The sequence below is a fragment of the Ranitomeya variabilis genome, chromosome 4 (genome assembly GCF_051348905.1).
Source record: "Ranitomeya variabilis isolate aRanVar5 chromosome 4, aRanVar5.hap1, whole genome shotgun sequence".
Taxonomy (NCBI): Eukaryota; Metazoa; Chordata; class Amphibia; order Anura; family Dendrobatidae; genus Ranitomeya; species Ranitomeya variabilis.
Genome location: NC_135235.1, coordinates 650,092,822 through 650,106,583, shown reverse-complemented (window position 1 = coordinate 650,106,583; position 13,762 = coordinate 650,092,822). Strand labels below are relative to the sequence as shown.

At 45.0% G+C, this 13,762-nt stretch overlaps 2 protein-coding genes across 2 annotated transcripts in view; one reads left to right on the top strand and one right to left on the bottom strand.

Annotated features, from left to right (window-relative positions):
* Nucleotides 1–1,453, bottom strand: part of LOC143766185 (oocyte zinc finger protein XlCOF8.4-like) — a 40,236-nt gene extending 38,783 nt beyond the window's left edge. The window contains exon 1 of the mRNA XM_077253661.1: nucleotides 1,330–1,453. The gene's annotated coding sequence lies outside the window, so the exon portion shown is untranslated. The remainder of the gene's footprint in view (nucleotides 1–1,329) is intronic.
* Nucleotides 1,454–11,117: 9,664 nt separating this feature from the next.
* LOC143766179 (uncharacterized) overlaps nucleotides 11,118–13,762 on the top strand; it is a 29,886-nt gene continuing 27,241 nt past the window's right edge. Inside the window, exons 1-5 of the mRNA XM_077253649.1 lie at nucleotides 11,118–11,324; nucleotides 12,798–12,947; nucleotides 13,077–13,256; nucleotides 13,339–13,462; nucleotides 13,546–13,643. Of these exons, the coding sequence (XP_077109764.1) occupies nucleotides 12,870–12,947; nucleotides 13,077–13,256; nucleotides 13,339–13,462; nucleotides 13,546–13,643 (480 nt within the window). The 5' untranslated portion in view covers nucleotides 11,118–11,324; nucleotides 12,798–12,869. The remainder of the gene's footprint in view (nucleotides 11,325–12,797; nucleotides 12,948–13,076; nucleotides 13,257–13,338; nucleotides 13,463–13,545; nucleotides 13,644–13,762) is intronic.

Sequence of the window (13,762 nt, the reverse complement as noted above, 5' to 3'; positions counted from 1 at the left end):
AAATCAAGGTCCCAGAGTCTGGAGGAAGAGTGGAGAGACAGACAATCCAAGCTGCTTGAGGTCTAGTGTGAAGTTTCCACAATCAATGATGGTTTGGGGAGCCATGTCATCTTCTGGTATGGGTACGCTCGGTTTTATCAAGACCAAAGTCAGCGCAGCCGTCTACCAGGAAAGTTTAGAGCACTTAATGCTTCCCTCTGCCGACAAGCTTTTTGGAGATGGAAATTCCATTCTCCAGCAGGACTTGGCCCCTGTCCCCACTGCCAAAAGTGCCAATACCTTGTTTACAAACAACAGTATCACTGAGCTTGATTGTCCAGCAAACTCGTCTGATCTTAATCCCATAGAGACTCTATGGGGTATTGTAAGAAGGAAGATGAGAGACACCAGACCCCACAATGCAAAGGAGCTGAAGGCTGCTATCAAAGCAACCTGGGCTTCCATAACACCTCAGCAGTGCCACAGGCTGATTGCCTCCATGCCACGCTGCATTGACGCAGTATAATTGATGCAAAAGGAGCCCGACCAAGTATTGAGTGCATTTACTGAATATACATTTCAGTAGGCCAACATTTCGGATTTGAAAAATCATTTTTTCAAGCTGGTGTTATAAAGTATTCTTATTTACTGAGATAATGACTTGTGTGTTTTCATTGGCTGTAAGCCATAATCATCAACATTAACAGAAATAAACACTTGAAATAGATCACTCTCTTTGTAATGACTCTATATAATGTACGAGTTTCACTTTTTGTATTGAAGAACTGAAATAAATTAACTTTTTGATGATATTCCAATTTTGTGAGATGCACCTGTGTGTCACAGTCACAGGTCTGCAGAGACCCACAGTGAGAGCCACCATCCACTTGAACAATAACTAGATCACAAAGGAATCTTCAAAACGGCAGCCGCTCATTAGAGTTTCACCCAGAAAATATAGACGACTCATCTGGGACATCACAAAAGAGGGAAGTGGGACATGGAAGGAGCCACAGACCGCACCCGACTCAGCTGTGTCCTCCCAGAGCAGGATAAACACATTTTTGGAAACGCATTGTAAAATGCTGATAATTCCTGGCAAATACGATCTTAGATAAGAAATGGTGATTTTTTAACAGAGAAAATAAAACCAAAATGTACAAAGACCTACGGCTGCTACTATCATCACCCCCCCCCCCCCCCACTAATCAGAGAGCCTTGTGCTCCGGCCTCCTGAGCTCAAAGGTCTTTTCAGCAATCTATCAGCAGGAAGCTCCAGACCCCTGGACTGCAGGCAGCTAAAAGGGCCTAAGAATAGATTAAAAAAACACAAGTAAAAAGTTTACTTACCCTTTTAGATAATGAAGAGGTTAATGTCCCCTGCGCCCAGTAATGGGGAATCTCCAGCACCTACCTCCACCTGCAGAGCCGCACACCACATATATGGCTGCTCTGTGCACACAGGACCTGTGATGAGGTCACAGGAGGGGAGGAGTCAGGGGTCACATGATCAGGGCCTCAGTGTATGCAGGACTCTGCTGTGCTGGTTGTCATGGTGCTGGATGAGGGGAAGTTTCTGTGTGGGGTCAGGAGGGGTTTACAGTGTGGGTGTAGCAGAGCCGTGTGTGTACGAGGTGTACGGAGTGGAGCCGTGTGTGTACGAGGTGTACGGAGCGGAGCCGTGTGTGTACGAGGTGTACGGAGAGGAGCCGTGTGTGTACGAGGTGTACGGAGCGGAGCCGTGTGTGTACGAGGTGTATGGAGCGGAGCCGTGTGTGTACGAGGTGTACGGAGAGGAGCCGTGTGTGTACGAGGTGTACGGAGCGGAGCCGTGTGTGTACGAGGTGTATGGAGCGGAGCCGTGTGTGTACGAGGTGTACGGAGCGGAGCCGTGTGTGTACGAGGTGTACGGAGCTGAGCCGTGTGTGTACGGAGCGGAGCTGTGTGTATGTCATGTATGGAACGGAACTGTGGGTGTACGACGTGTATGGAGCAGAACCATGTGTGTACGTGTACGGAGTGGAGCTGTGGGTGTACAAGGTGTACGGAGTGGAGGCATGTATGTGTATGAGATGTACGGAGCGATGCCGTGGTTGTATGACGTGTACAGAGTGGAGCCATGTGTGTTTGTCACGTGTGGAGTGGAGCGGTACGTGTCTGTACGATGTGTTCAGAGCGGAGCCATGTGTGTACGATGCGTAGAGGTCGGAGCAGTTTGTGTGTACAATGTGTAATTCGGAAAGGAATTTCAAGGCAGAAGAAGTGGACTTTACAGTATCCAAACATTCCATCTGCAATACGCTCATACCACAAACAGAAGAAGTGTGGATTCCAAAAGCACCAGAAACATTTTCAGTCCAGTCAAGAGAGGAAGAAGTAGGCACTTGGAGTCAAGAATCTTCATGATCCAGACTTTCTGTCAGCAACTTCAACCGAATACACATTATATAACAAAGGGAACTGAATTATCTTCGTAGAGAGTTCAATCTGTCCAAGACTAGAGATGAGGGAACATCGTCGGCTCCTACCTTATTCTGCAATCTATAGCACTTAAAGCAGCTGCAGCGGGAACCTGGATACCTGGAGCGCTCTCAATAATCTACTGTTCAGCGCCGCAGCTGCATGTGTCGTGGCTGTGTGATAGCCATGACAAATGGGCTCCCCATGCATGTGTTGTGACTGGGACACAGCCGCGACACATGCAGCTGATTATCGGGAGCGCTCCAGGTATCTAGGTTCCTATCGGGAGCGCTCCAGGTATCTAGGTTCCTATCGGGAGCGCTCCAGGTATCTAGGTTCCTATCGGGAGCGCTCCAGGTATCTAGGTTCCTATCGGGAGCGCTCCAGGTATCTAGGTTCCTATCGGGAGCGCTCCAGGTATCTAGGTTCCTATCGGGAGCGCTCCAGGTATCTAGGTTCCTATCGGGAGCGCTCCAGGTATCTAGGTTCCTATCGGGAGCGCTCCAGGTATCTAGGTTCCTATCGGGAGCGCTCCAGGTATCTAGGTTCCCAATGCAGCTTCTTTGGTAAGCCCTATAGCTTGCCGAATAAGGAGGGAGTGGATGATGTTCACTTATCTCTATCTAAGACTAAGGCTGAGCTCTTAGATTTCAGGCTACAGAGGCGGAATCTCCTAGCGGGTGATGTTCGGATTTCTTTGTTCCCCAACCGTGATAAAGATCTTGTCCAATACTTCTTCATGTAAAGCGATCTTGTGGGATGTAACAACATCAACAATTTAATGGAAGTTCTGAACAGAAGTCATAACCCAGGGGAATGGAGGCTTATCATCGATTCGTCCAAAACAAGCTCAAAAGTCGTCTTGCTGCATAGTAGCAATGCGCTACCTTCAATTCCAGTTGGTTATGCAGTCCACATGAAAGAAACCTATAACAACATGAAACCACTGTTGAGGTGCCTGAACTATGACCAACATTTGTGGCCCCTCTGTGGTGAATTAAAGGTGGTTGCCTTTTTACTTGGTCTCCGGGGTGCATACACAAATTATTGCTGCTCTCTGTGTGAGCAGCATAGTCGTGCAAAAGAATATCACTACAATAAAAGACTGGCCTCTCCAACATTCACTTCAGCTAGGAAGTAAAAATGTCCAGCATCCAGCTCTTGATGACCCACATAATAGTTTGTTACCATCGCTGCATATCTAGTTGGGCCTAATGAAGAACTTTGTAAAGACAATGGCTAAAAATGGAAAAGCATTCAAGTATCTCATTGATACATTTCTAAGGTTGAGTGAACCAATGATAAAGGAATTGTTATTGAACCTCAGATTCATAAGCTTCTTCAAGATGAGGAGTTTGTCATTTTTGTTGCAGAGCAAGAAAAATGCTTCATGAGTAACATTCACATTAGTGGTAACAAATTTTTTAACTGTGGTAACTGCCTTTTGTATATACAGTATATACCCACTTGTATATCGCTATGTCATGCTCTAGCCTTACACCTTTAACATAAAATCCCCTGCTGTTCACCATCATTCTTTTATCACCCCTGTACACTTCACTTTTAGCTATTTCTTTAGCTGCAATATGGTACACGTTTAGGATTCTCCTCACAGCATTTTGCATTATCCCACACATTTTAATACCCTTTCACGCCCATTTATGCAGTTTCAGCATCCCCGGCATTGCACCTTCACGATCCCCCACTCTAATTTGCCTGTTCGGCTTTTTACCTGCCCCGTAGCAGTTCTCCTCCCATTCACTGATTACCTTGCGGTGAGCGCTTCCTCCCGTCTCGCCGCCCACTTCCGCTGCTTGGCGACGCGTCTCCGCTGTTTTCCGCGCCTTCCCTCGCTCTGACACATTGAGCGGGGCGTGGCGCAGTCGTCATGTGACGCCGGCCCTTGGTGACGTCACGCAACCTCCTGGGCGGAGACGGCAGAAGGGTTCATCGACCAGATATGTAAGGCAGCAACATGGTCATCTCCTTCCACCTTCTATAAGAATGACAGGTTTGATCTGTCCTCCTCTGATGATCTATCCTTTGGGAGAAGGGTATTACAAGCCATTATCCCACCCTACGGTGTTTTGTTCTATATAAATCTATCAGGTGGTGGTGTCATGGGAGAAGGGGAAAAATCTTAATTAACTACTTGAATTTTATAGAGCCCATCACAGCACCCTTATATTCCCTCACTTTTATCACTGGTTATGAACTACTTTATTGGGTGTATAGTTAGGAATGTTTTTGGTGATGGTTGTATTAATAGCTGTGTGGAGGTCCTCTCATGCTCTGAAACCCAACTGATGCGAAGGAGACGTATCGCCCTTTTATTCAGTAGGGTTCCTGTCCTTAATGGGCAGATAACCTCTATTAGGTGGTAAAGTCATGGGTTCTGTAAAATCCTGTTACTGGTAAGTAACTAAGATTTTCCCATCTTTCAAATAACATAAATTACATAATTCCATAGTATAAAACATAGACAAAGTATCACAACTTCAGTTCCTTAAACCACCCTAAACCCAAATCCCAACATTCCAGAGAGGGCAATTTTCCTTTTAGAACAGTTCTAGAATAACGGAATATAAGTGTTTTAGTTATTTGTAGCTAAGTTTCCTGTAAATAAATATCAGAAAATTGGCATAATAAAATATTTTGTATCTTTATATTTGCAAAAATAATAATGTTTCAACGTACTGAATGTTTTATGTATTAATTATATGTTGCAGTAAAAGGAAAATGGTTTGATATCATAGAAACAAGAGCCAACTAAAAATGTTCATTGGAAAATTTGAATTCAGGAGATCAAAATCATTAAGAAACGGCTCATTTCATAACTGAATCTGACAACTTTTGAAAATATGTAGAACAGTGTAGACTAGTGTAATTGGTCTCCCTCTTACCAAACTCTCCCCTCTCCAATCAGTTCTGAATCCTGCAGCCAGGATCATATTCTGTTCCAATTGCTACACTGATGCCTCTATCCTGTGCCACACATTGCACCGGTTGCCCATTCGCTACAGAGTCCAACATAAACTTATCACTCTCCACCACACTACATCTCCTCCCTCACCCTACCTGTGCCCTCTGTTCCATGAATGACCTAAGACGAACATTCTCAACAATCTGAACCTCCCACTCCCGTCTCCAAGACTTCTCTTGAGCTGCGCTAATTCTCTAGAATGCACTACCCAGGACAATTCTATTAATTTCTAATACTCACAGTTTTAAGCATGCGATAAAACCGCACTTTTTTAGACTGGCCTATCGCCTCACATATAACTATTCCAGTTTTGCTCTTCCAAAATGTTCTTCCAAATCTGTTCCCTTGCAGAATCTGTTTACCCAGCCTCCATGCACTTATTAGCTCTCTGTGTCTGTACTGTACACACACTGGCTTGTGACCGATTCATGCAGCAGTATTCTAAGTGTGGGCACACTAGTGACTTGTACAGAGGCAAAACTATGGTCTCATAATGAGCATCTATGCCTCTTTTAATATATCCCATTATTTATTGCGCACACAGCCTTAGTAATGTCAAAGCAGCCCCAACATGAGTAAATGGTGGTAACCAACAATCTGTTTATTAATACACTGCAATTTCATACTTTCTATTGTGTTTCAAAATTAAAACGTTCCAAAAATTATCCCACTGTAAAACATCTTGGGGACAGTGTAGACCGCAAAGCAGCAATAGTTTATTTTATATGGCCCATGACATGTATTTTTGGTTTTGACAGATGAAGCAATAAGATGAACAAGCATTGGCAATAAACTTGGAATTTTGGGGGCAACAATTACTTTTTGTTATAAAATTTTTGCTTGCCCATCGCACAAAAACAGTATTGCCTGTGAAGAAGGAATGTGAAGGAGAAGGTGGATAAGCACCACCTGGTGTTGGAACCAAACTTATTGCCTAACCATGCATGCGTCACCACCTGTCCTGGGGCACAGAAATACATGTACTGTCCCTGTCCATATTTACTTCTCTTTGTGTCAATGATGCAAGGCTCTTTCAAGAAAAAATGACAAGTCTAGGGATCAAGCTCCTTTTTGAAGGAAAAGAGAAGGCACCCTTTTATGTAAGAAATAATGGCAACTTGGTACCTTTAAATGAGGTATCACTAACTGGGTATCTTCAATTTTTTTTAAAGGAAGTAAATTCCACCCAGAGGCAAAGCAACAACTGCACAACCAGCAACTTGATCATGTGGGAGTTGAGTTGACACATAAGTGGATATATTGGCAGAACAACCACCATGGCATAACTGCAATAACTGGTGTATGGGACCCGGTAAGCAAAAGCAAAGAGGTGGGCCCAGAACTCGGTTAGACAGGCTGCGCTGAGGCAGCACAGCTGAGCCACTGCAAAAATGGCCTGGCAGACTGTGCTGGGTCCCAGGCCAATTACTTTTCTTTGATTTATTAAGCCCCAGGGCTCCAGTTTCTCACAGCTGCAGGTACTTATATCGTATGGTGGAAGCAAAGGGGGTCGGCCACGTATGACATCTGTGACATCAGATGCTGCCGGGCCGCCCTCTGTTCTTAAGCTGCATGCGCACCCTGGCTATTGCTGCACATTATATGCAGGAGTTGAGGGCCTGGAATTTATAAGGTGTGTGCGCCTGCCCTCCCACTCGCCCATCTGACCTCCCTTTCCTCCATCTGACCTCCCACTCGCCCATCTGACCTCCCTTTCCTCCATCTGACCTCCCGCTCGCCAACCTGCAACTCTTCTTTTACCCCCTCCCTGCTGCTGCAGTGTGAAGTTGGAGGCCATCTCTGTCTGCTGTCTGTCTGCCTGCCTGCAATAAGGTAAAGTTGCCTGTCTTAACCTGTTTATGGCCTATAGGTACTAGTGATGAGCGAATATACTCATTACTCGAGATTTCCCGAGCACGCTCTGGTGTCCTCCGAGTATTTTTTAGTGCTCGGAGATTTAGTTTTCTTCGCCTCAGCTGAATGATTTACTTCTGTTAACCAGCTTGATTACATGTGGGGATTCCCTAGCAACCAGGCAACCCCCACATGTACTTAGTCTGGCTAGTAGCTGTAAATCATTCAGCTGCAGGGATGAAAACTAAATCTCCGAGCACTAAAAATCTCGAGCAACGAGTATATTCACTCATCACTAATTGGTACATCATAGGTAGCCTCCTCGTTTGATGCCCACATCTTTTCCAGCACATGATAGCTGGTTTGATCAGCTGTCATGTGCCCCTAACAGTCGCTAGTGGAATCGCGGCTGTTAACATGTTAAATGCCGCTGTCAATCTCTGGCATCGGCATTTAACATGCCCGCTCAGGAAGTGCGCCATTAGTTCAGCCCAAAGGCACCTCGTCACATGATCGTGAGGCGCCAATGGGTTGGCATGACAACCCAGTGTTTGCAGGAGACCCCAGTGGTTGTCATTACTGACACTTCTGGCCTGCTGGATATAGCAGAGATGATCAGACAACCATATCTTCAAGTCTCCTTTGGAGACTATTGAAGCAAGTAAAAAGTAAAGCAATAATACAATAAAAAAAATACACATATTTGGTAGCAGAAATGGTTTTTTGGTTGCTACAACATTGCAATAAAATGCAATAACATCGTATCTACCTCAATAAGGTATCAATAAAAATGTTAGCTCGGGCCTAAAAAAAAAAAGACCTTACCCAGCCCCAGATCCCGAAAAATGGAGCCTTTATTTTTTTCTAAAAAAAAAAAATTGTTTTTTTTTTTCACCACTTAATGACCTGCAGAATCATAAATGCAGGTCAGTTTTAGCATTTAGTGACCATGGTAAAAAAACAAAAAAGAATTGTGGAATTGCACTTTTTTTTGCAATTTTACCGTACAAGAATTCAAAAACCCCCAAAACAATTGTTGAATTGCACTTTTTTTTTGAAGTTTTACCGTACAAGCACTCACAGCCTTATTGACGGAAAAATAAAAAAGTTATGGCCGTGTGTGCAAAAATTGAAAACGCAAAAACACAAAATCCCAAGGTGGTAAATGGTTAAAGGAGATATCCTAGTAACCAAATATTTATCCCCTATACATTACACATGGGATAACTATGAGGGCTAGTTCACATGGTGGATGTTCAAGTTTGGCGTGGACAGCCACGTTGACATCCTCCTGAATATCCAAGGCGGCCGCTTCCTTCATGCCTCCCATTCATCTCTATGTAAGACAGCTATGAGGATTGCGGAACTTCAACATAGCCTATATTTCTATTTCCCATATTTCATATTTAGTGCCTAAATTGAAGAAAGGCCATATTATTAGGAAGTGTCTTATGATCTTCACAAACACCTTGGTCAACAATAACCAGAAAATAGAAAATGTCCAATCCTTTTAATTTTAGTTTAAAGTTTTGGAAGAATTTACTTTAAAGTTTATGTCACCCCTTATATAATAAATTAAAAAACTAATAGACTGACGCATCCGGAAGTGATCCCTTTTCGGCAGTCACCTCATTTTAATAACAAGCACGATTACAAAGAGAGATAACAGAACCCACCATTCACAATAGGTAGTGTCACAGCTCGCCTTTTCCTCTTCACTAAACATGAGAACTTGTATAGAAAACCCTCCCAAGGAAAGAGTCCCCTATAACATCTTGTGATTAGATTTATTATGTATGTCCAAGGTCCATATCACCAGACAAGAGAGTAGCTCCATGGTTTCAATTAGTTTATAAAAATGTATGTGACTCATTTCCTTAAAGAAAAATACATACAATTATACCTAAAAAGAGTATTCACTATTTTAACCCCTTTCTGACATCGGACGGGATAGTACCTCCGAGGTCAGAAGCCCCGCTTTGAGGTGGGCTCCGGCGGTGAGCCCACCTCAAAGCCGCAACATGTCAGCTGTTTTCAACAGCTGACATGTGCCCGCAATAGGCGCGAGTGGAATCGTGATCCACCCGCACCTATTAACTAGTTAAATGCCACTGTCAAACTCTGACAGCGGCATTTAACGCGCGCTTCCGGCCATCCGGCTGGAAATACGAGCACCACTGACCCCCGTCACATGATCGGGGGTCAGTGGTGCATCAGGATGACAACCAGAGATCTCCTTGAGACACATATGGTTGTTGATGCCAGATTGCTATGAGCGCCACCCTGTGGTCACCGCTCATAGCAATGCAGAAATTCTGCTACATAGGGGCGATCTGATCATCACCTCTATGTAGCAGAAGCGATCGACTTATGGCAGTTTCTAGCCTCCCATGGAGGCTATTCAAGCATGCCAAAAGTAAAAAAAAAAATGTTTAAAAATATGAAAAAAATAAAAAAAACATAAGTTCAAATCACCCCCCTTTCACCCCATTCAAAACAAAATAAAATCAAACCTACACATATTTGGTATCGCAGCTTTCAGAATCACCCGATCTATCACTAAAAAAAAAGGATTAGGGTATGTGCACACGCTGCGGATTTTGCTGCGGATCCGCAGCGGATTTAATGCTGCGGATCTGCAGCAGTTTCCCCAAAGTTCACAGTACCATGTAAACCTATGGGAAAAAAAAACCCTCAAAACTCAACCCTGCACCCTATTACACTAACATGAAGAGCAGACTCACCAAAGCCTTGTCAGATGACAAATGCACTTGCAGGGTGCAGCAGGCCCCCGATAATAAATGCTAAAGCAGCACAGGTGCAAGCTACTGATGAGAGCAACCACCTGATGGGTGTATACAGCGTACACAGACGGGGTCTGCGACCGAAGCTGGGGGTATACGAGTGTATGCACATGAAAAAAGAATGGTATTTCAGCTCACCCTTAGTTCAGACGAGATGGTAGAAGTCAGTCCGAGCACGGATACAGAGTGTTGCTGCCACAACACTGATTGGTATGTAGAAAGAAACGGTGTGGATCCAGCTCCGGGATAAAAATGCAAAATTTTATTTAAACATTTAAAACGCTGCTAGAACATGACCAGCATGAAGGTGACGGAGAGCAACCAGCACCTGGACGCGTTTCGGGCAACAAAGATGCCCTTAGTCCTCAGTACTAAGGGCATCTTTGTTGCCCGAAACGCGTCCAGGTGCTGGTTGCTCTCCGTCACCTTCATGCTGGTCATGTTCTAGCAGCGTTTTAAATGTTTAAATAAAATTTTGCATTTTTATCCCGGAGCTGGATCCACACCGTTTCTTTCTGTATACGAGTGTATACAGTGTACACAGAGGGGTCTGCGACCGAATCTGAGGGTATATGGGTGTATACAGAGAACACAGAGGGGTCTGTGACTGAAGCTGGGGGTATACGGGTGTATGCAGCATACACAGGGGGCCTGTGACCGAAGCTGGGGGTATATGGTTGGTCAGTACACAGGACCCCATTCAAACAGGGCTCCGCTCAGTACACACATGGCTCTGATCCGTACACCTCGTAGACACACGGCTCTGCTCCGTACACCTAGTACACGCACTGCTCCGCTCCGTACACCTTGTACACACACGGCTCCGCTCCGTACACCTCGTACACACGGCTCTGCTCCGTACACCTCGCGCACACACGGCTCCGCTACATCCACACTGTAAGCCCCTCCTGACCCCACACATAAACTTCCCCTCATCCAGCACATGACAACCACCACAGTCCTGCATACACTGAGGCCCCTGATCATGTGACCCCTGACTCCTCCCCCCCTGTGACCTCATCACAGGTCCTGTGCACACAGAGCAGCCGTAGAAATCTCGGCCATTTGTGGTCTCACCCAACTTCTGCTCTTTCTCCTTCTTTTCTTGCAGGGGCCGCAGTGGATTTCATCCTAGATCCATAGAGCCGCGTAGAGGAGCGATGTTCCTTCAGTCTGAGGGTAATTGATGGTGATATTTGTCCATCGTCCACGTTACCAAGTATATCCCGCCAGGACTGTAGCAGGTAAAGACCCCAATATCCACCGGTGTCCATTCTAATGGGGGGAAAGTACAAAAGAAAAAAGATCATATCCCGGGAAAGAAACCCTGTACATGGAGACATCGCCCTCATATATCTCCTTCTTACCAACAATCTACTATATAATTGTCTAAGAGTCACTTCCGTCTTTCTGTCTGTCCTTCTGTCTGTCTGTCACAGAAATCCCAAGTCGCTGATTGGTCGCTGCAAAACAGCCACGACCATTCAGCAACGGGCACAGTCCGGCGTCAAAATGGCCGCTCCATACTCCCCTCCAGTCAGCGCTCACACAGGGTTGATGGCTGCGGTAACGGACCGCGTTATGCCGCGGTGTAATGCACTCCGTTACCGCTGCTATTAACCCTGTGTGATCAACTTTTTACTATTGATGCTGCCTATGCAGCATCAATAGTAAAAAGATCTAATGTTAAAAATAATATAAAAAATCGTTATATACTCACCGTCCGTCGGCCCCTCGGATCAGGAACAGGCCTTTCCCGCTCCTCGCGACGCTACGTGGGCTGCAATTTACTAAGTGGGCTGTGCAATATATTATGTGGCTGTGCAATATACTACGTGGGCTGTGCAATATACTACGTGGGCTGTGCAATATACTACGTGGGCTGTGCAATATACTACGTGGGCTGTGCAATATACTACGTGGGCTGTGCAATATACTACGTGGGCTGTGCAATATACTAAGTGGCTGCGCAATGTACAAGGTGGGCTGTGCAATATACTGCGTGGGCTGTGATATACTACGTGGCCAGCCATGAAAATCAGCGACAGGCGCAGTCCGGCCACGAATTGGCGCGGGATTTGAACCACGCTTCGCTAATTGGTCGCACCCGGCCGGCCGAATCCTGTGTATTCAATGTATTATTCTAAAATCTTCATAAATAAACTACATACATATTCTAGAATACCCGATGCGTTAGAATCAGGCCACCATCTAGTCTCTTATAAAATCCTCAAACTTCTGTGTGTGAATCAGAGCTGAGATCTAACGTGATAGAAGATTCCAGTGCGGGGAAGACGGGAAACCTCCATATAGAGGCCGGTGGGGATGGAGTCAGTGACCGACTCTGGCCTAATCTGTTTCTAGAGCCGTAGTAGAAGATGAAGATGTCGTCCTCATCATGAAGTAGTTATTTCTCATGTCGCGTGTAATGAATATCTCCTGCAGTATTGCTAATGCCGATTCCAGGGTCGGTAAATGAGACGAGAATTAGCGTTATGGAAGATGAGTCTATGAGAAACATATTCAGCTGCCGACTCCGAGGAAGAAACTGCTTGTTGTCTGTGGCCTAAATATATAGGTTTTATTAGTAGATGGAAAGAAGGAAACTAAATACTGTAAAATAATAACTCTCCTCATATGTTTCCCTTATTATCTCCAGTATTTGTATTATTACACAGGATTCTTATGATGTTACATCGGCTCATCTTCTCATTCAGGTCTCTACAATATCGGATCCTCTCAGTGAAGATCTTCTACAAAAGAGAATTGTCCTGATTTACCCATCAAAGATGGATATGGACAGAGACAAGATGGTGGAGAGGATATTACACCTCACCCTAGAGATCCTCTTCCGGCTTACTGGAGAGGTGAGAGATTCTGATGACGTCACATTACATCATTCTTATCTATGGGAATAACAGATGGACAGAACTGGAGAGGTGAGGACTCTGGGAATGTCTGTAGTGAGGTTTATTAATGTGTCTCTCCATAACCAGGATTACACAGTAGTGAAGAAGACCTCTAGTGAGCGCTGTCAGGACCCTGTGTCTGAGGGATGGGGAAGACCCTCGAGTCCAATCACGGTGCCTCCACCTCACCCCCTAATCCATGAGGACATCAATGACCAGAAGATCCTAGAACTCACCTACAAGATGATTGAGCTGCTGACTGGAGAGGTGACACTGCTGGGGATGCTGGGACATTATACAGTAACGCTATGAAGGGACCGGGGGATGACGGTATCATTGTGTGTGTCAGGTTCCTATAAGGTGTCAGGATGTCGCTGTCTATTTCTCCATGGAGGAGTGGGAGTATTTAGAAGGACACAGAGATCTGTACAAGAACGTCATAATGGAGGTTCCCCAGCCCCTCACATCACCAGGTAATAGACAGGACTAAATACACATGGCCCATAATCATCTGTATGTAAAGAATAAATTCACCCCCTGTATGTGTTTCGTCCAGATCTATCCAGTAAGAGGACAACACCAGAGAGATGTCCCCGTCCTCTTCTTCCACAAGACTGCAAGCAAGAAGATCCCAATGTTCCTCAGGATCATCAGGTAGATGGAGAGAAGGTGTCATGAGATCTCCCCTATGATGTGTAGACGGCTGTGAAGGTCTTGTGCTCAGCCTTGTTTTATCCACCAGTATTATATGTTTTATACTTGTGTAATGAGAA